This window comes from Sebastes umbrosus, chromosome 19 (assembly GCF_015220745.1).
Source record: "Sebastes umbrosus isolate fSebUmb1 chromosome 19, fSebUmb1.pri, whole genome shotgun sequence".
NCBI classification, from domain to species: Eukaryota; Metazoa; Chordata; class Actinopteri; order Perciformes; family Sebastidae; genus Sebastes; species Sebastes umbrosus.
The window spans coordinates 13,973,125-13,994,413 of record NC_051287.1 but is presented as its reverse complement, the minus strand read 5'-3'; the positions used below and the strand labels follow the sequence as shown (position 1 = coordinate 13,994,413).

Sequence of the window (21,289 nt, the reverse complement as noted above, 5' to 3'; positions counted from 1 at the left end):
AATGTACAACAATAAACTGTTAATAAATAGTTTACTAATGTAATCACAATGTAATTGTTATCGTCTCCTATCAGCTATGATACAATATTGAATTTATAAACTAATTATTTCCTATTACACAAACCAATGATACAATAACATAAATTAGATGGATCGCCACCAAAATCGAATGGATTGTTCATTGTGCCACACCCGACCCCTCCAAACAATGCCATTCAAATCCATCGCGGACTTTTGGAGTAATCCTGCTAACGGACAAACAAACAAACCAACACCGGTGAAAACATAACCTCCTTCCTAGGCCTTCGGCCTTGGCGGAGGTAATTATAGCTTTTTTTTAAAATTAGTAAACATAATTAATTATCATTTTGTTGTTTGTTAACAGTGAAATAACTATTAACTAAGTTTAATTAACTATCAATTCATCATTTATAAATGATGATTATTATAAAGTGTTACCTATTTCTTCTGAGTCATGTCAACTTAAACTGCAGGGTTTCTGTAAGCTATTATCTATTTTAGTCTATTTTTTTAAAGGAAGTTTCTTCTGTCTCTCTGGGACCTCCAGGCTTCGAACAACCTCACAGTCTGAGTTTGTGTCTCTTCTCAGCTTGAATGCCCCAAAAGGCCGTAGCCTATAGAAGCTGTTTGTGTACTCGCAGAAAGCTCACGCCGAAGTGTCGGTTCTGCGAGGAATCAAGGAGAGGGAGGAGAGGAACGGGGACGTGGGAGAGGAAATGATAAGATAAGGTGAAGGGAGACGAGAGAAGTAAGCAGATGAATGCAGGTTGCTTAAAATGTTCCCAGGAAATGATGCTCCTCCAGTTAAGATTCGTACAAACTGTTTTTCTAGGAAGTGTGTGTGTGACTCCCTACACGGAGAGAAAGACATGATAGAGCTGAGAGAGCATGATAGGAAGTTGGAGCATTAAACTATGAATGACCCCCTGGCCTCTTCACTCATTAAGTGTCACATTTAAGTATTTAATTACTACTAAAACGTGCTGACAGTGACTCAAATCCTCTTCTTCTCTACTTTGTTTCATTGTCCTTTTGTGAATGTATGTGTGTGCATGCTTGCTACTTAATAACTCCTTTTAAGGTGGAAGAGGAATGTAGTTATATTTCCTGAAAGAAAGAAACAATAGCAATCATTGAGGAGCAGTACCGAGAAGTAGCTATGCAGTACGTGTTTATCTGGGTCACTCACCATCTATCCAACGCTTCTTAGTGAAACATTCAGATATCGCTGTTCATCTCTCTAATTAGCTGTGACCCTCTTCATCTCTCTTTCCCCTCAATGCTTTGAGGTGCAGTGGATGTTTCGGGTACATGATGAAATGTTGATCCCAGGTTTATTTGGGATTTCTCCAAATATGATTTAAGTTAGTCACACAGGTTACATTAGTGGTTCTGTTGCACTTAATATGCAATATAATATAACGCGACTAGGGCTGTCAAAGTTGACGCGTTAACGCAAATTTATTTTAACGCCACTAATTTCTTTAACGCATTAATGCAATCGATCTTTCGGAACTGGTAGCGGGCTCAGTTTTACTGTTAGAGTGAAGATACTGGCATCAAATGAAACTAAAAAACCTAAGGAATTCATCGGAACCAACCATGTCATACTGGCTTTCCGTGAAAGAGGTTAAATAACGCTCCAAACTTGCGCTAAATGTTGGCGAGAAGAAACTGTCATGGCCATTTTCAAAGGGATGAAAGTGGGTTCTATGGGTACCCACAAGTCTCCCCTTTACAGACACCTTTAATGCCCACTTTATGATAATCACATGCAGTTTTGGGCAAATCATAGTCAAGTCTGTTGTTGCCTGTTGGGCTTGACTTTGCCATGTTTTGCATAAAGCAGCATATTTGCTCTCTCCCATGTTGTTACCTGACAAATCTCCCTTTAAGGTACATTTTGGACAGATAAAAAATGTGCGATTAATCATGGACAACCATGCGATTAATCACGATTAAATATTTTAATCAATTGACAGCCCTAAATGCAATATAATAGCGCTGAACTATATATTATAAGGTAGGCTGAGTGGGTACTTCAGCAGTGTTTATAACAGGACATTTACTTACAAGTACAAATTACAGCGTCGAAAATGTATTACTTTTTGATTAAAACAACACCGTCAGTCACTTTTAGTCTTAGACTAGTCTTTTCTGTTATTTATGCCACATCCAGGACACTCACCCGGCTTTAAGCTGTGGATGTTTTGTTTTAATGGTAAGGTTAATGTTCTTTTACTGCAAGATTTGTTGGGTAAATCTTAAATAAAATCACCGTCACAGTTTGTTTCTGTCTTATGATAAGTCATTTACAGTTTTTAAATGGAGACTAATAGGGCAAATGCATTTACGGTACATCTACTTGTCGCTTAAATGAAATGTTGCTGAATGTTGTTTGTTCTGTCTTGTCTTTTAATTAATAAGCAGCACATCAAAATACTTCAATTCACAAATGTTTGTCTTGTTTTGGTTTCCATTTCCTGCCAAGCTGTAACCAGATCATAAACCGTTCTTAATTAGTCCCTTTTGGGAAAATCCTGTTGGTAGTGGTGGGCCGTTATTTTGACCAAAATGGGTTTGATGTTGTTGTTTTTTTCCTCTACCCTACCTTACCAAGATTATCATGACTGCACATATAGCAACATAAGCGGACATTGTAGGACAGGTGACTTTGCACGTGTGTGGGTATCAGTGCATGTATGTTGCAATGTGGGTGCAAATTTGTAAGTCGATGTACTTGCATAAATGACTGTTCCTCTGTGTACCTTTTTCAATGCAAATGTTCTCTCATGACGCACCAACCAGCGGAAGATGGAAAACTATTACGCTCCTCTTCTTTCTCAGGCAGATTGTAATTGTCGCTGAGCCACAATGCTTTTTTCTTATACAGTTTACGTAAGGTTAGACACATCATTACAAAGAGATGTACTGTGAAACTCGTCTGAACTAAAATGCCTGAGCCGTGACGTGGGAATGCCATTCATTCGAGCTATGTAGCTGATACTGAAGAGCAGGACTTTCAAGTTCGGTGTGCTATAAGCAGAGAAACACATGACACGTTGGATTAGGGTTGAGACTGTTCTGAACATTGTTTATGGTGTTTTCCGGCTTTACCGCAGATTTTCAAGTCATTGTTGAGTTTACGAAGCATTGCTGAGAGCAAAGTAACTCATTGTGGTGAGCTGGTCTGTACTTGCTGTGGTTCACCCAGTTAAACAAGGCAAAAGATTACGCCCTCAACAAAAAAGCTCTCTAACCTGACAGGAGGCATGCCTGCATACACTTGTGCAGAAGCTGCTTTTCAGCGCAGCTACATATGTCTTTCATTAGGAGTGTTTACCAACAGCATGACTAATACCTGCTTTGTGTGCCTCTGGTTTAGGGTTGCCGTCAGTCTCAGTGGGAGAGAGTACTGTAAATGAAAAACGTGTCAGTTCATCGTCTGTCTAAGTCTTGTAAAAAAAGTGATGCAACATCTGTGTCGCGTGACATTTGAAAAATAAACAGCTTCACATTAACATCCCTCACAAACAGGAAACAAGTCCATATAACTATTTTTAAGTTGTGCATGAAGTTTATGTTTGATCCATTTCATCATTCCGCAGACATCCTCTTATGTTAGTGCATGGTTCATATTATATTATTTTGAAAAAAGATGGGCTGATGGTGTTTCTCTTCCTTCAGACCCGGTCCACACCCACCAGAGGTACCACAGCGATTACAGTTCATCCAGCGAAAGCCCCTCAGTGACCTCCTCTGATCCAGACTACAGACAAGGTAGAACATGTCTTCATCATCATTTTTATTCTCACACACATCACTCACAAAGTAAAAATGAAAACTCAAAAGTTCAGTTTCAAAATAACTAAACTCTTCGAGACCAGTAATAACATGTCCATGTTGGTTTTCACTATAGCCATCTAATCTAGGACTTGTTTACACCTGGAACGGTGAGTGATTCATTTAACAAACAGTAGTCTGAGCCATAAAGTCTGGGATTTAAAGCCACTGTCAAAGGATATCAATTATTCTTTGTCTGCACTGACCAACTGACTGTGGTCTGTCCTGCTCAAAGCCAGGTTCCCTGCTGTCTTATTGCCAATCCTCACAGGTCACACTTTGTCGGCTAAAGATAGTGAGGTGCACCACTCTCCACCCTCTCTTGGGTGCTGCTGTCAGCTAAGGACATGATCTAATCCCATTAGCAGCATCAGACAAATGACTATGTAGGCTTGCACAAGATAACTTCACTCTCAGTGCAACGTTTAACTGTGCAATAACCAAAGACAAGATTTGACTATTGTAATAGTGTGGGAAACATGAGGCTGGCAATAGAGCAAAACTCAGCAGCTCAGATTTAATCTTTCCAAACTGACTTGGGATACTGTAGACTTATAATATGTGACTACATGCCAGTTATATACATCAAAATATATTAGTTACTGTACTCATATAGGTAGTTTTACATGCAATGTGGTTTCAGAAGGAGTGAATAATTAATAATAATAATAATAATAATAATAATAATAATACCAATAATACCTTTATTTATAGAGCACTTTTCTTACAAGAGATGTAGCTCAAAGTGCTTTACAAAAGAAAAGAAAAATGCAACACATTCAGACAAGGGCAGACAGGCAATACAATTAGACAGTAAGAGGACAGTAGATGCTAAAATACATTAGTGAAATTAAAAACCGAGATCATTAATAATAATAATTTAAAAAATGAAAGAATTGTTAAAAAATAAAAGTTAAAATACATAATAATAAATACAAATTACATTAATTATAAGTCAACTAAATAAATAGGTTTTCAGCTGTCGTTTAAAAAAATGTGTAATTAAGATTAATTTACTTAAGATTGTCAGAGACGGACCTAAGAAAAAGGTCAAAAGCAAATTTATTCAAGATGAACTAACACCTATACTCTATTTATCACCATTTCCAAGGGTTTTATTCAAGACATGGAAAAGCTCTTAATGTACTAGATGGGGCAGTACTTGACTCTGTATATTTTAGTACTTTCTGACCCATACTGTTATTTGTTGGTATTTTGTACGCAATTTCAACTCAGTACAACAGAGCTCCTATGTGGTGCTGATTTGACCTGATTTCTAAAACTGCTCCACCTTCTTGAACACATGTTCATGCAGGTTACATTTGCACCACAGTGTGGGTGTCTGCATCTGGAGGGATGTGTTTGAATGTGTCGAATGTGAAAACAAAATGTGCATATATGTGTGTACACAGCTAATACATCTATGTCTCTTCCAGCTAAGAGACCAAGCGAGGCGAGGAGGTATGGCTCCCAGCTGGCACTCTCCTCTGAACATGATGCCCTGTCGCTGACAAGTCACAACACACACAGGCACAGGTAACACACACACACACACTAAACAGGTGCCAGTTTAACAAAAACAAGGTACCGGTGTTGTGTTTTCTCCCTTAAGCAGCAGCCAACCTACAGCTACCAGTTAATTGATCCATATGGAAATCTATCCCTTCACGGATGTTACATATCCCAGAAGAGTTGAAGTTCAAGTGTTGAATCACTGTATTTGAACTCAGGATGTTTTATAGGACATGAAAAAAGGAGCAAGAATGAATGTGAATTTTAGCACCTGCCCGACTGCATAGGAGTTTGTATGTCTTGTATGCGTTTGTTCCCTCCACAGAACAGGGAAGCCAGCGACGATGAAGCGGTCGTGTTTGGTCCTCTGTGCCACACACAGCTGGTTTGGCACAGCAGGGTCAGCCCCATGCTTCACTAGTGAGGTCATCTAATGTGACATCCACATTCAGCAATCTCTATCTCTCTAATCTCTGGCATTACAGAGAACTGCTGCCTGCTGTTAACAGAGAAACCATGTTTTCGCTCTGTCCCGCTGCACAGAGCATTTGTTTTCCCCCCTGACGCTAAAAGAAGACATACCATCTAGTGTTTGGTGTCTTTTGTGTGTGAATACATTGTCTGACATCATGTTGCTACTTTTATGTATTTGTTTTATGGAGAAAGCACAAAAAGAAAGTCAGTAAATATAGTACAAATGTCCCAAGGCATCACACATTAAGCAAAAGTCTTCTATCCATTCAGCTTTTTGGCAATATCAGACTGTTCTGACGCCAACCCTCCTCTTCTCTTCTCCCTGTAGGCTGCATGAGGGGGCGGCTGATGAAGGTCTGGCTGGAGCAGAGCTGCTCCTCCAGAGGCAGGAGGAGGAGGTGCAGCGGCTCCAGGCCCACCTGGTCAGCAGGCTGTCCAGGGCCAACCTCTACCCCACAGATGAGCCCCTGGCTCCAACTCGCACTTCCATGCTCGACCTTCGAGACCCCCTCCTCACCTCTTCTGTACAACTTCGCAAACCCAAGGTTTTTACTCTTCATGGCTTAACAGACTCAGAGATATGCTTTATATGACAATCTGTGTTTAATATTTATTAACTTCATTTCAGTTATTTGGGTCTTGTTTTCCTTTACAAACTTAAATTTGGTTTACAAAACCTCCTGTATCACTATAGAGCTGTAGACCAAATATATAAACACATGGCACAGCCAACTCCTGAAAGACATCATTTCAACACACACACAAACACACTCCAGCGGGAACCCCCTACATCGGAGGTCTGACTATCCATCGCTTGAAGCTTGTTTATATTGCAATATTTGATGATGGATGTACAATTTTAACTCCCATGAGCTCATTGGCAACTAGGTTGTTGATGCTGAGCTCACTGGATGTTCTGTAAATACAAATTGCTGACTGGAAAACATAATTCATGTCAGCCGGTCGGATCTCTCCCACCTACTATCACAAAATGTGTTAACGCAAGTGGCAAAACATAGCAACAAATCTGCTGTGTATCAGTTATATTCCTAAAAGGTTAATTATCTCTCAAAGGCGAGACTTATTTGCTGTAGTGTGTTTATGGTAGATTTTAAATGGGTGTAATTTGGGCTGTGGGGGTTTCCTGTTGGTAAAAGAAAAACCTTTGAGCTGAAGCAAAGGAATCTTGCCCTACCACTTCTGTTAAAACCAGATTACCGCAGAAAACCAATAAGGAAGTGCGTGTACACTTAAAAAAAGCATCACATGAGTTGTTGTCATTGAAATTTCATGATCAGGGCAGCTACTGAAACAGGTTTGAACCTGAAGTGTGAGTGTTTTGTGTAGAAAGGAAGTGTTTTAAATGTTTTTAAGAGTTGATGTAAATCATGTCGTAGTTCAGCACTGACACCAAGTGATCACATTTTGAACATAATGAGTTGTCATAATAGCAACAAAAATATATTAAAAGAAGGTCCAGGTTGAAAATGATCCTTTTAAAGGAACAGTGTGTAACATTTCGGGGATCTATTAGCAGAAATGGATGTTCATAACTATGTCTTCATTAGTGTATAATCACCTGAAACTAAGAAGCGTTGTGTTTTCGTTAGCTTAGATTGAGCCGTTTACATCTACATAGGGAGCGGGTCCTCTTCACGGAGTCCTCCATGTTGCACCACCATGTTTCTACAGTAGCCCAGAACGGACAAAAACCAAACACTGGCTCTAGAGAGAGACTTTCACGTTTTTACATTGCCTGAAGGCCGCCGTAGTTCTCCGACACGCTTGTGAAACTGCGGTAACGTGAGCCGAGTGCAAAATCGTGGAACCGCCAGCCGCCGTCTGCCTTCCGTTGCCCCCTAAAGTAGTGTTATTATGGTAAGGATGGCCTCTGAGCGAGGCGAACGGCGTTACCACGGTCTTGCACTCGGCGGCTCACGTTGGGGATGAGTGAGCGGAGGGGTACTCAGTTGGTTAAAATCTGCAACCACACCTCTAGATGCTGCAAATCCTACACACTGTACCTTTAACATTTTGGTAAAATAAATGTTCTCTCTGTATCACAATTACTTTTTACGACAGAACTTCCACGGGCCTGAGTTTGTGAAGATGGCCAGCGAGCCCTGTGTTGCCTTATCTGTTCCCTCTTCAATAATGGTAAGGATGTACATCTAATGCCTCCTTTGAGCCAATGTATCCATGATGTTGCCACAGAAAACGGCTTTATTCCTCATTTGTAATCCATTACTCCTTCCCCCTTTTTTCTCTCTGCCCACAAGAAACGGGGTAAGGTGGAGGACGTGCTGAGGAAGGTGGGCGTGGTGCTTCTGAATGGCCAAAAGCTGGAGCTGAGCTGTGACATCAAGGCAGTTTGTAAAGACGTTCTTGATATGGTGGTTGCCCACATCGGGCTGGTGGAGCACCATCTCTTCGGCCTAGCATACCTCAGAGGTACTGTATGTTATCCTGTATAAGACTGTTGTTTTAAGTGGCATGAATGCATGTGTGTGTCAGGTATATGTCAGGGGATCAGTCTTCTATATTGTGTGCACTTACTTGTGTGGTTATGTAGTTACCTTACCATAGTTATTAGTTAACCAACGTTAGCTCTGTCACTGATCCACGTTGACCTTAAGAACCTTCTTCTATAAGAAAACATTCCAGGAATCCAGTGTTGCACGTGGAAAACCTTTGAAATGGCACACAATTTATTCTAGAGAACATTTTCCCCTTCTTGAATATAAAGTATAAAACTGTGAGATCACATCTCAGGCATCTGAGATGTGGTTTGAGTAGTTTTTAGTGCAGAGGTTCATGGTATTTCCATATAAATTACATTTCCTACACCTGATGTCTCATTGAAGATGCAACATGTTGCTTTAAGCATGCTTTAAACACACCCTCTCCTAAAAATCACACACACAGATGATGAGTTTTTCTTCGTCGATCCTGATGCCAAACTGTCCAAAGTGGCCCCAGAGGGATGGAAGGACGATCCTAAGAAGAAGAAATCTGATGTGCCTTTTAATCTTTTCTTACGCATCAAATTCTTCCTTGATGACGTCAACCTCATACAGTGAGTATATAGTATTTGTTTCATTGTCACAGAACAATGGACCCATGTGTTTGCATATCATAACCAAAAATGTCTGTATTTTTTCTGTGTATAACAGGCATGCTATGACCAAACATCAGTACTACTTACAGCTGAGGAAGGATATCTTGGAGGAGAGGATGCGCTGTGGCACAGAAAATGCCATACTGTTGGCTTCACTGGCACTGCAGGCTGAATTCAGTGACTACCAACCTGAGGTACCGAATCTCTGGAAGTGTTATCAGTCAGCTAACAACACTTAAAATACACTTTATTTGAATTGTGAAGTTGTGTAATCATGTCTTTATTGTTTTATATATTAGAAAGTATTGCTGAATATACACATTTGAAGTAGAATGTGAGGTGAAGACTTCTCTTGTAAAACGTTTTAGAAACAAAAATTAATGCAGTTGAACGTTGGTCTCATTAACCCTTATGCATCCTTAGGGGCATTTTGGCTTTTTAATTTAAATTTTTCAATCATTTTGGCTGTATAAATGCATTTTGCATGCTTTTGGCAAGGGTGTGAGTTTACGTTTTTTTTTTCATTTTGAAAGTTCAACCTCAGCTCCTATAATAAGTCTATAACCGTAGCCAAAATACAGAAACTCAGACCCTTAAGGACAAATATGTCCCCATTTGAAACCCATTAAAACCACAATCCCACGATCCCACGGCCATTACAGCATAAAGGCATGCATTGTATTATATCAGGCTTTCAATCTAGAGCCCTGGCTTCAATTTTTTTTTACTATTTTCCACCAGATTGAGCCATTTTGTCATGTTTGCCCCATAGGGCAAATGCTTTCTATTTTTCTGGTTTCCACTAGAGTTATTGTTGCTGTATTGGCGATGTTGTTGCTAATCATTTACGTATCCCAGAAGTGGCACTTTGTAAACAAACTGGTGTTTAATGGGTTCAAATTCAGAAAATTGGTAGTAATGATTGGGACTGAAGTTGGTTAAAAGATTTAATTCTGTAAAAGTGGAAAATAATATTAACACATCATTTTATGGCAGCTTTTTGACACAGACATTTTTGTTCTCTAAGGACATCAGAGCAACTTTTTTTGCTCACGGTTTAAATTAAATTTATTAATAAGTAACGGTGTTAATCCGTGTGCCTCAGCTCCATGGGAAGACCTACTTCAGACTGGAGCACTACCTCCCGGTGTCTGTCCTGGATAAGGTGGACCAGACAACCATCAAGGAGGAGCTGCCAAAACTTCACAGCAACTACTACGGAGCATCTGACTCTGAGGCAGAGTTTGAGTTTCTTAAGGTCAGCAACACCAGAATACAAGAATCATGGTTTCATGGAAATATTTCAAGTGTTTCTTTTGTGACAAACACAGTGAACATTTTGTTTGCACAAAATGACAGGTGTTCCAGGAAAAAAATGTGCCAAAGAATTTACTTTGGCAGAGGAATTAATACATTTGAGTTTATGTTTGACAACAAACCAAAGATTGCAGTGTCAACTACAAACACGAGTAGTTGTGTCCTTCCACTACATTTTATTCTGTCCTTGTAATATTTCTTACTGTGTCAAATCCACAGTCTACTAAAGCATCTCTTCTTCATGCCACTGAACCAAATTGAATAATATTATCATGAGATGAAAATCTATGAACTCATATTGGATCAAATGAATAAGATGAAAGACCCTTTGTCTGCATGAAAAGTTCCAGCACTCAAAACACACTCGCATCCCTTCCCCCTATCTCAGTACTGTGTATTTTTGTGAATTTAAGACCCTCTGACTCTATATTGATTGTGTTAAAGGTAAGCCAGAGGCTGACAGAGTATGGCGTCCATTTCCATCGGGTGCTTCCTGAGAAGCGGTCCCAGACGGGCATCATGCTGGGCGTCTACTCCAAGGGGGTGCTCATCTTTGAGGTGCTAAACGGAAATCGAACCCCGGTGCTACGGTTCCCCTGGAGGGAGACAAAAAAGATTTCCTTTATAGTATGTACTCATCTTTATTATCAAAAATAAAACTATGCCACTATAGTGAATTTCATTTATTCGCTCTGACTTAGCCCAGTTGGTCTTCACTTTCACCTGAATGTTTAACTTGTCACCTTGCAGAAAAAGAAGATTTGCCTCCAGAACACATCCGACGGGATTAAGCACCTGTTTCAGACAGACAGCAACAAGACCTGTCAGTATCTGCTACAGCAGTGCTCCGACCAGCACAAGTTCCACCTGCAAATGAAGGCCCGCCAAAACAACCAGGAACTTCAAGACCTAGGTAGGAGAGAAGTGGGTGCACATAATGGGGCCTCAGAATCAGACAGATGGGAATATTTGGCCAGCGAGGAGTTATTATCTCTCAGAGGAAGGTTAACATGTCACAGAAATGCTTTCACACAGTAGGCCCAAAAGTGTCATATCACAGCGTCCAGGAAAAGGCGAAGCTCTTTATGACGTCAACACTAAACTAGACAGTTTCCAGCCGCAGCTGCATGTGTCAGCCGTCCCACATATCCTCTCCAGATGATAGCGGATGCCCCCTCATTTCCCTCTCGTAAAATGTCAGTTTGTTTCAATGAATTGACATACAAGTAGTTATTATATCTTTAAAACTGAAACGCATATAATCTTTGCCATTCTATGTCAATCATCACGTGCACCGTCCAACCTGTCGGTGCACAAGTCTATTGTATCTATTCCAATTATGTAATATGTGAATCAAACGTGTGGGCGGTCTCTTACTGTTGATTTTGGTTCGCTGCTTGGTTTGAGTAGTTTCTCATGGCTGAACAACAGAACAGCTTTGTCTTCATCACACCCCATACTCCCACCAGATTGTTAAACATAAAGTCACAACTAAGTTCATAAGTTGACTGCCAAGAAGAAGACTGGCCAGACCATTAGCTATGACGATTAAGATGGATATGTCCAGATTTACGATGCAGAGGACCGTACCTGCTTTTTCCATCTAGACAATAATTACGTCAGACTGCTGAGTTAACGGTACAGATCAACACTTTGGCCCTTTTCGGATTTCCCTGCTTTATTTATTTCTTTATTTTGTCTCATACTCTTTCTATATTAATTAACAAAAATGTCATTAATTATTATTATTATTATTAATCAGTAACTTTCTTTTCTTGTAATCAGAGAACTGCCCATTGAGCAGTTTGCAGTATTCCCTTGACCCTCGGAGTGGAGACGCAGTGGGGAGGACGGTGAGCTCAGGCAGCCTGGCACCCAGCTATTCGACGCGCTCCAACCCAGACCACCTGAAGAGGATCTCTTACTCAGAGATGGCCCTCCACAAGGCACCATCTGGCCCAATATTGGTCCATGATGAGCTTCACTTTCCAGGTTTCAATCCAGTGGCCTCCACGGCCTTTTCCAATCCGCGGATAATGAGCCGCTCCCACCACAACCTCGGACAGATGCCAGAGTCTCCAGAGCACCGGTTGGCAGAGTCGTATAGTGGCCAGTCGCACAGCGGACTGAGTCAGGCACAACCCAACCAAGTGGCCTCTCACTTACAGCAGCACCAGCGAGCCAGCTCAGACACAGGCTCTCTCTCACACCAACAGGACAAGTGAGTTGAAAGAAGAGAAATGTTAAGCAAAAGCCTAAATACACGAGTATATATGAGAGAGAGAAGTTCAGAAAAAGTCACGGTGGGTGTTGTAAATGCTGACATTCGGCGCTTGAAGTGGAAAACAATAAGAGGCAGTACTCCGCTTATTCACATGTTGACGTGTGTATCTGCCGGTATCGACAATCATTATTACATTCTGAATTTCTACAGTGAATAAAAGATACTAGGAGATATTGGGTTTAGGGGTCATCCGCCAAGAAATTTGAATTTATTAATTAATTAATTAATAATGTAGATAACGCCCAAAAAGCTTAAAGAAAAAACTTGCTTCAGTTAAATAATTATTTTATGATTTACACATATCACAGCCTTCGTCTGAACATTTAATTCTTCTCCTGTAGAATCACATCAAAAGAGCAGATTCGGAACATTTTTAAATAATGTTTCACTAATTATATTTGTTCACAAGTACAAAAAGTTATGATGAACTGTTTACAAAAAGGACATAAACATTGTATTGATAAATCACAGCACCCTCGTTCCCCCCCTCACCTCCATGCTCTGCCGGCTCGTCGGCTCGTCCAGATGCTCTCCACATTGTTTTTATGTTCATATGGGCTATGAGACGTGGCGCAAAAATGCTAGCTTTGCCGCCCAAAGAACCTGATGTGGAGAGGCCGAGAAGAGTAGAGTACTGGCAGCTTGTGAGAAGTGCTGGTGCACAAGGAAAAAGTCACAGTACAACAAAGAGTAAAATGTAGTACTACGTACCGGGGAGTACCAGCCCACTTCGAGCACTGCTGACATTATTTCTTTGGTATTTCATTACTTTACCATCCATCAAACTATGCAGGAACTACAATATATAGATTTTTTTTCTGCCTTTTAATTTGTCCTTTAAGGAAATGGGATCTTGTGTTTATTAGTTGGCCCTCTGTAAAGTCTTCAGTGCCAGAGTCTCCAAGCTCTCTTCAGGACAGGCTAAGGTTACTAAGTGAGGACTCGTTACTGGGACTATAGCTCTGCCCAACGCCACAGAGACACAGACAACTCTACCTCAAGCCTCTAATTAAGCCTCTGGGGGCCTGTGCGTGTGGGTGCACATTCACCCTTGTGTCTGTGTTGTTGTGAGATTGTGCCTATCAGTGTATGTTCCTATTATAAATTAGTAACAAACCTGTTTTTGTGCCAGTTGCTCCCTCTCGTGTCAGCTTTACAGATGACGTGTGATTTTGAGTTCAGTAGGATTCTGTTTGCATAAAAACCGAAGCGTTAATGGTTTAGTAAGACTGAAAGTGAGTGTTAAGTTTAGCCAAGGACACTAGATGTTCTACCGCTTACTCTCTCTCCTTCTCAGATCTTTTGGCACCGTGTCCCACAGCAGCCCGACGTGGAGTCTCAGCAAGTCCAAAAAAGAAGAAGACTCTTCTTCCACAGAGGATACTGGCCAAGCATACGTAGTAGGTAAGGATGCTGACCTGCGAATGATGATGCCGCTCTCTGGTGACGGATAGCACATGAAATGTACATCTGTGCTCATATAGATCAATGTAATCTGTAGTTGTAGTAGAGACTCTAGGATAGTTACTCAGAATAGTTAATCTATCAGCAGTTAAGATAGTAGTTCTGTGCAGCTCCAGCTCTCTTCCATGAGATAATGAAATATTTCACTTACCTTATATAGGCCTACACACAAACAGTGTTCTTATGAACATTTGGAAAGCCAGTAATTCAGATGAACATGGTATATTCTGAAGGCGAGCAGTAAGATCTAAAACATAAGAATTGCAACGGATAATTTGAGGTCTGGCTACACCATGGCAAGTCAACAGTAAGTAGATTACAGATTACATATGTATGCATATGTACACATGTATAAATTACACATTAGGGTACTGGCATAGATTTTATTGTATTGGCAAATTACATTAAAAACAACAAAGAGCGAACTACGCGTTTCGCATGTGGCTTCATCAAGCGAATCTGATGAAGCGGCATGGGAAACCTGTAGATCGCTCTTTCTAGTTTGCCAATAAAATAGTGTCTATGCCAGTAATATGAACTTTGATTTCTTATCTTTGAATCAAATTCTAAATTAAAGGAGCAGTCTGACATAAACCAGTTCTTTTGTTGGCCTGTATTGAGGAACAACAGAATAACTTTAAATGTTCCTTGTTGCTGTGTCTAAGTTTATTTTGTTGACTTCACATAATATGCTAGTATTCACATGACATGGTCTGATCATGCAGGGGGCTTCTGCATGTATTAATTGATGATTTCTATAACTATTTCCTATATTATTGCCTATAAATGGGAAAAGAGGCAGACGAGACATTTTCACTGTTCTGTATAAAGTACAAACTAAAGCTCGGCCTTGCTGATCTCTTGCGATCTGTTCCCAGGTGTCAGCATGCACAGTTCTTCTGGACCACCTTCAACCCCAGCCTCTGTTAACGGCACGTATCAAAATCTTTCATTTCCGCAGATACACAGACACTGGATTACCATGTTTTGTATACAACATAATGTCAAAATGCAGGAAATATCCGACTGCTCTCCTACTTTGCAACATTATTAAATCCCCCTTTTAAATCTGTTGAACCATATGCTGATCGTGGCACAGCCAAGTACGGATATACAAACCCCCTCTCAAGTCTTGTGCTGTAAATCACAATTATATAATGCTGAACTGAGTCTGTGTCCTCTCATGGCTGCCTGGTGTGGAACTGGCCCCGGTCCCACCATTTAATAGCTTCATACTTTGCACTGAACCCACGACCTTCCCTTTCATCCTAGCTTAACCCGTCTTTTCAGGCCCATTAGCCAACAGTGCTAAAGTAGTTGCCCTTCAGCAACACTGTATGCTTGCCTGAGCTGATTAATAGTTACAGTGTGGATATACTAATCCTCTCAGAATGGCCTGCTGTATATCCCCTGATAAATGAATTTACTAAAATTACAATGATATGCATCAATCAGATATGACAGATAATGCATTTGCTGTATGTTCCAGTAAATATAACAACATGCCTCGTGTCCTTGTGCTGCACAGATTCACTCAAGAAAAAACTCATTGCCTTACCGTCTCCAGAGAGAGAAATCACAACTGTAAACCTGAAGAAAGATGTGAAATATGGCCTGGGTAAGAAATAGCATCTCAATTTCACACTGCCCCTCCTCAGCTGTCAGAGTTGACAAGTATTCCCCAGATGTTTTGTGTTTGAATGCGTGTATAGTATTTATGTGTTTACATCCGTTTGTGCTTGTGTGTTCTCTAGGGTTCCAGGTTGTTGGAGGGGAGAACTCTGGTCGTATGGACCTCGGCACCATCATTAGCTCCATCACTCCTGGGGGTCCTGCTGATGTCAACGGCTGCCTCAAACCTGGTAGGCCAATGTTTTGCTACACTCTTTCTCCTATATGGGTAGATTATGATGTTTTTTTTTTTTTAGGGCTGTCAAAGTTTACGCGATAATAACGCAAATTTGTTTTGACGCCATCAATTTCTTTAACGCATTAACGCAACTTGTGATTTTTAGGTTGTAGCGGGCTCAGTTTTTAAAGTTAGAGTGAAGATACTGGTATCATATGAAACTAGAAAACCTAAAAAATCCATTGACAACCGTGTCATACTAGCTTGTTGCGAAGGAGGCCAAATAACGCTCCAAGCTTATATTAAATTTTGGGGACGAAAAACTGGCATGGCCATTTTCAAAGGGGTCCCTTGACCTCTGACCTCCAGATATGTGAATGAAAATGGGTTCTATGGGTACCCACGAGTCTCCCCTTTACAGACATGCCCACTTTATGATAATCACGTGCAGTTTGGGGCAAGTCATAGTTCAAGTCAGCACACTGACACACTGACAGCTGTTGTTGCCTGTTGGGCTGCAGTTTGCCATGTTATGATTTGAGCATATTTGTTATGCTAAATGCAGTACCTGTGAGGGTTTCCGGACAATATCTGTCATTGTTTTGTGTTGTTAATTGATTTCCAATAATAAATATATACATACATTTGCATAAAGCAGCATATTTGCCCACCCCCATGTTGATAAGAGTATTAAATACTTGACAAATCTCCTTTTACGGCACATTTTGAACAGATAAAATTATAATTTGCAATTAATCCCGATTAACTATGGATTATCATGCGATTTAATTTCGATTAAATATTTGAATCGATTGACAGCCCTAGTTTTTTGTTGTCTTAGGAGTGCTAGCATGAGAGTAACAGTTGTAATGTTGATGCAGGTGACCGTCTGATCTCAGTGAATGATGTGAACCTAGAAGGGCTCTCTCATGCCACTACAATTGACATCCTCCAAAATGCTCCTGATGATGTAACTCTGGTGGTGTTACAGCCCAAAGAGAGGCTCTACAAAGGTAAAATGATTTTTGTATTCCTTGTCATCATGTATATAGTGCATTACTAGTGTTTTGTCTTCCGTCCAGACTTGCAGACTAATATCACTGTTCATCTTCCTTGTTTTGACAGAATCTTCTTCAGGCTACGTTCCCTACCCAGCCAAGTCTGCATTGAAAGCACTTAACTCTGGCCAGAGACGAGAAATAGACTTTGATACCTCGTCAGAGGAGCAGGTGGGAAAGGAAAGCCCCAGCCCTCCTCTCCACAAGGCTGTAACACCGACATCCTCCTCCTCCCCAGTCCACCAGCCCACCAGCTTCAGTTCTCAGGACTCCAGGACGAGCAGTGTTGCTAAAACAAGCCCACCCCGTGCTAATGGAGTTCAGCAGTGCCTAGAAAGAGCTACAGCTGCTGCAGCCGCTGCCCAACATCCTAGACCAGAACCTAAAGTGGGTTTGGATCCTGCGCCACCGGCTCTGCCACCCAAAACTAGAAAAGTTAAATTGACAGAAGCTCCCAAAGTTTCCGAGCACTCCGACTGGGGGGATTCAGACATGGATGAGGAGACTTATTCCAGTAGTCAAGAGAAACTCAAAGTCAAAAAGGTGCGGCCTATACGGTTATGAATTCATTGGTTTTATACATCATCGTACAGAGTAGTTGAGTCTACTCAAGAGATCTATGAATCAAAAGGGTTTTTCTTTTCTTTTTTTATCCTGGTGGAGCAAATATAAATCAACTTTTTGGATAAGAAAAGTTCTTCCAGAAACGAGCATTACACGTTACCTTTAGGATGCTTGGCACAACTAACTGCCTGTTGTATATAACCTTTGCCTATCATTACATGTCACGGTGTCAATGCAAGGCAGTTTGTTACCTGTACACTGCATGTCATTTCTTGAATGTCTGCTCATTTTCTTCTCAGCGTTACCTATTTCAGCTTCCTCTCTCTCTCCCTTGATCCCCTTTTTTCCTTCTGCATGTTCCAGCTTGTGATAATTCAACTTAATACCCTGTTCTCTGTTTGCAGGAGTACATCATGGAAAATTTTAATGGTAATGCCCCAGGTGTCAATAGTCTCTGTCCAGGAGATCTATTTGACGTTGAGCTGTCTAAAAAAGACAGCAGCCTGGGCATAAGTGTCACGGTACTGTTCGGCAAGGTTTTCATCCTCTCTTTGTTTTGCCCCCTTTCCCCTTCTCATCTCGTCACTGTTGTCTGTGTCGGTGTTTACGTGTTGCTTGGTTGGGTTTTTTTCTTCGTAAAGCTGTATGTTGTAAGATCTGGAGGCTCTTGTGGGAATATTGTCCAGCTATTTCTTTTTGCATGCCATTTAGTTTTTTAGTCAATAAGGATTTTGTTTTTTAATAAAGTCCCACAGTTTCTTCACAGTAAGGACCATACACAGTTTAAACAGCTCTGGATAGAGAGCGTTCTTATGCTGCTGCTGCTCCTTATTGATTGACGATAACACTCAACAATAAATCACTTTGTGTCATCAGACCAGAGTTGCTGTCAAATATTAGTGTTTTAGAATAATAACTGATAGTGTATTGAAACAACCATGAGATTCACCTTAACAATAAACCCATCATAATAACCAAATGGACAATGAATAGAACTTCATATTGTCTCTGATTATTAGGATTTAACCTCAGTAATTTTGTCAATAACATCACAGTGGAGGATTTTTTGTTCATTTGCAAATAATTCACAATAGTGATATGATAAAAGCTTTGCCAAACTGGCATTAAAATTATTTCAAAAAACCAAAGTATAATTTAAATATGAAGGAAATTATTGCGACACAGCCATATTGGTTTGTTATGGTTTGTGACATTTGAGGCTGTGCTTTGCTGTGACATTTTATCAAAGTTGAACTGTTGAAGAATGAAGAAATAATCTGCTTTCAAAATAAATAAATAAATAAAATTAGCTATGTTTTGAGCCTTTAAGTCGCTTTTATTTAACATGTGAATGATACAAGTTCGTCCAGCAACACAGACCCCACTCTACCTAAATCTGAGCCAGTTATCGTGTGCTGCTGTTCACACGGGCATCAACAAAACCCTGATCTATGGTAAGCTATTTGTTAGTAAACTACAATATTAACTTCATGTTGTTGTTTTTTTGCAGTAAAGACAAAGCATTTATCATTTTAGCAATTACACTTGAAATGAAAAAAAATCCTCCACACCTGCCATCAACCCCCCCATAGAAAATACATACTGAACTATTTTCTCTTTGGCTGATTAGACTAAAAGGTGTGTTCCTTTTTTAGGGAGGAGTAAACACGACTGTTCGACATGGAGGCATCTACGTCAAAGCCATCATACCAAAAGGAGCTGCTGAGCTCGACGGAAGGTTACAGAAAGGTGACGGCCTAGACAGAGACGTTACAAATAATGACGCAGAATAAAAAGACTTGTTAGAGCAAACAAGAGGGTTTGTTTTCATCTATTTAGACTCTTTTTGTGTCTGTCCTGTGCTCAGGTGATCGTGTGGTGGCTGTCAATGGAAAAAGTCTGGAGGGAGCCACTCATCAACAAGCAGTAGAGGCTCTCCGGGACACCGGGCAGGTGAGGGATGACATTTCCCACGAGCACCTTGCTGACAAGCTGTTTAGTTGCTGCCCAGCTGGCCACTAGGGCTCAACTATTTTGACAAAATATCTAATTTGTGATTATTTTGACTGATATTGGAATTCCAATATGATTTGCGGTATTAGAGGGAATGATAATTTTCACATCATTATTCTCATTATGGTGTGATTTTTTGTTGGGATCTTTACCAAACAAAAATGCTTTCTTAAAGGTCCCATATTGTAAAAAAGTGAGGTTTTCATGTATTTTATATTATAAAGCAGGTTTAAGTGCTGTATAAATACTGCGAATGTATCAAAACGCTCAATCCATGGAGAAATACACACAGCCCGTATTCAGAAACTGAGCCTTTGAAACAAGCCGTCAAGATTTCTGTCCATTAGTGATGTCACAAATCCGCAATATATATATATAGACAATACCATTTCACGGTTTTAAACGTAAACATTCTATATGTTTATTTCCGGTTGCAGTGTATGTGAATGATATCAGCTGACAGGAAGTAAACGTGAACCCAGGCTGTTGCCTAGCAATGCAATTCCTTTTTGGTTTCTGTTGAAATGCGCTAAAACGAAGCGTTTCAGAGAGAGGGTAAATACAGGTATATTCAGAAAATAAAGTTTTAACATTAAGCATGTAAACATGTTCTAGTTGAAACAAAATACAAGTATGGGCCCCTTTTAAGAATATGATTTGTAGACCTGGACATCTCTGCTGCACGACAATATTTAATTTAAAATGGTATTTTGACACACATTTTGTCTCTAACAATTATTGCGCCTCCTGCGATTTGAAAATTGCAGTCGGCCATATTGCGATTTTGATAACATTTTGAATGATTGTGCAGTCCTACTAACACCAAGTACATCATTTTCTCCCTTCAGACGGTGCAATTGTTGCTGGAGAAGGGTCATCCACCCGCAGACAGTGTCCATGCTCCCGTCACGCCTCAGGTCACTCGACTAATTGCTGGCAGAGACCAGACCAAGAATAGAGAGCAGCCACTTGAGGTCAAAGAAAAACCAGAGTACAGCTTCATTACACAAGGTGAGGTGAAAACAAGCAGCGCAATTATAAATGTTTGGGTTTGTTAGGTAACCAAAACTTAAAGGTAACATTTTAGTACACCCTAATGTGTCAGTAAATCTACTCAGTAGGCTGAGCACCTGTTTTCAGATCAGTGTGTTTTTTTATTTTGGTTTTTGGTTGGTTTTCCCCTTATACCCTAAGCCCAGCCTGTCCTGTATACATTTTAAGGAGTCCACAAGGTTGGTAATGAAAGTAAGCAGGAACACACTGATCATTTAGCTCATATAATCTTTAACGTTGTTACGCTTTGGTCTCTCTAAACAAAGTAGCTTGTCTTTTTTGGTAATCTCATTTAAAAGAATGTGTGTTCAACCCATTAGCTGCACACTGCTGCCTATTTAAAAATCAGTAGCTGGTTTGGATGTAGAAGACCATTATATTGCTTTCTCAGAATTCAATGTGCTGTGTTATGTCGATCTATTCCTGAATTAGTATTATGGTGTTAACCACAAACAGTGTTTCCTTGCTGATTAGTAACATAAAGTGGTAATTAGGTACCATTAAGATTGTAATTTTGGAAGATACCCACTTGATTTGTGTAACTTTGAGTGCTGAATCATCATGTTAACTTCAGCTGAACTTCAGAATGCATTTTAGCTCATCACTTCCCATTACTTGCATTGGAGTTGCTTCAAGAAGGGATCTCTTTTTGGGCCGGTTTGGACAAGAGGAACAACTTTAACCACCAATAATGCTTTCGATGTACATATGGGCGTCTG

At 40.3% G+C, this 21,289-nt stretch overlaps 1 protein-coding gene across 3 annotated transcripts in view; it reads left to right on the top strand.

Annotated features, from left to right (window-relative positions):
• The window catches only part of ptpn13 (protein tyrosine phosphatase non-receptor type 13), a 55,828-nt gene that overhangs the window by 26,086 nt on the left and 8,453 nt on the right, over window positions 1-21,289 (top strand). The window contains exons 8-28 of one of the 3 annotated variants that reach the window (XM_037752478.1): window positions 3,709-3,801; window positions 5,301-5,400; window positions 6,179-6,395; window positions 7,933-8,007; window positions 8,130-8,301; window positions 8,776-8,926; window positions 9,024-9,162; window positions 10,074-10,226; window positions 10,730-10,912; window positions 11,036-11,198; window positions 12,071-12,506; window positions 13,867-13,973; window positions 14,912-14,965; window positions 15,562-15,651; window positions 15,788-15,895; window positions 16,764-16,895; window positions 17,008-17,483; window positions 17,909-18,025; window positions 19,160-19,253; window positions 19,372-19,457; window positions 20,366-20,528. In XM_037752478.1, the coding sequence (XP_037608406.1) occupies window positions 3,709-3,801; window positions 5,301-5,400; window positions 6,179-6,395; window positions 7,933-8,007; window positions 8,130-8,301; window positions 8,776-8,926; window positions 9,024-9,162; window positions 10,074-10,226; window positions 10,730-10,912; window positions 11,036-11,198; window positions 12,071-12,506; window positions 13,867-13,973; window positions 14,912-14,965; window positions 15,562-15,651; window positions 15,788-15,895; window positions 16,764-16,895; window positions 17,008-17,483; window positions 17,909-18,025; window positions 19,160-19,253; window positions 19,372-19,457; window positions 20,366-20,528 (3,309 nt within the window). Of the gene's footprint in view, window positions 1-3,708; window positions 3,802-5,300; window positions 5,401-6,178; window positions 6,396-7,932; window positions 8,008-8,129; window positions 8,302-8,775; window positions 8,927-9,023; window positions 9,163-10,073; window positions 10,227-10,729; window positions 10,913-11,035; window positions 11,199-12,070; window positions 12,507-13,866; window positions 13,974-14,911; window positions 14,966-15,561; window positions 15,652-15,787; window positions 15,896-16,763; window positions 16,896-17,007; window positions 17,484-17,908; window positions 18,041-19,159; window positions 19,254-19,371; window positions 19,458-20,365; window positions 20,529-21,289 lie in introns of all 3 variants that reach the window. The other 2 variants (XM_037752477.1, XM_037752479.1) reach the window with 2 other exon arrangements.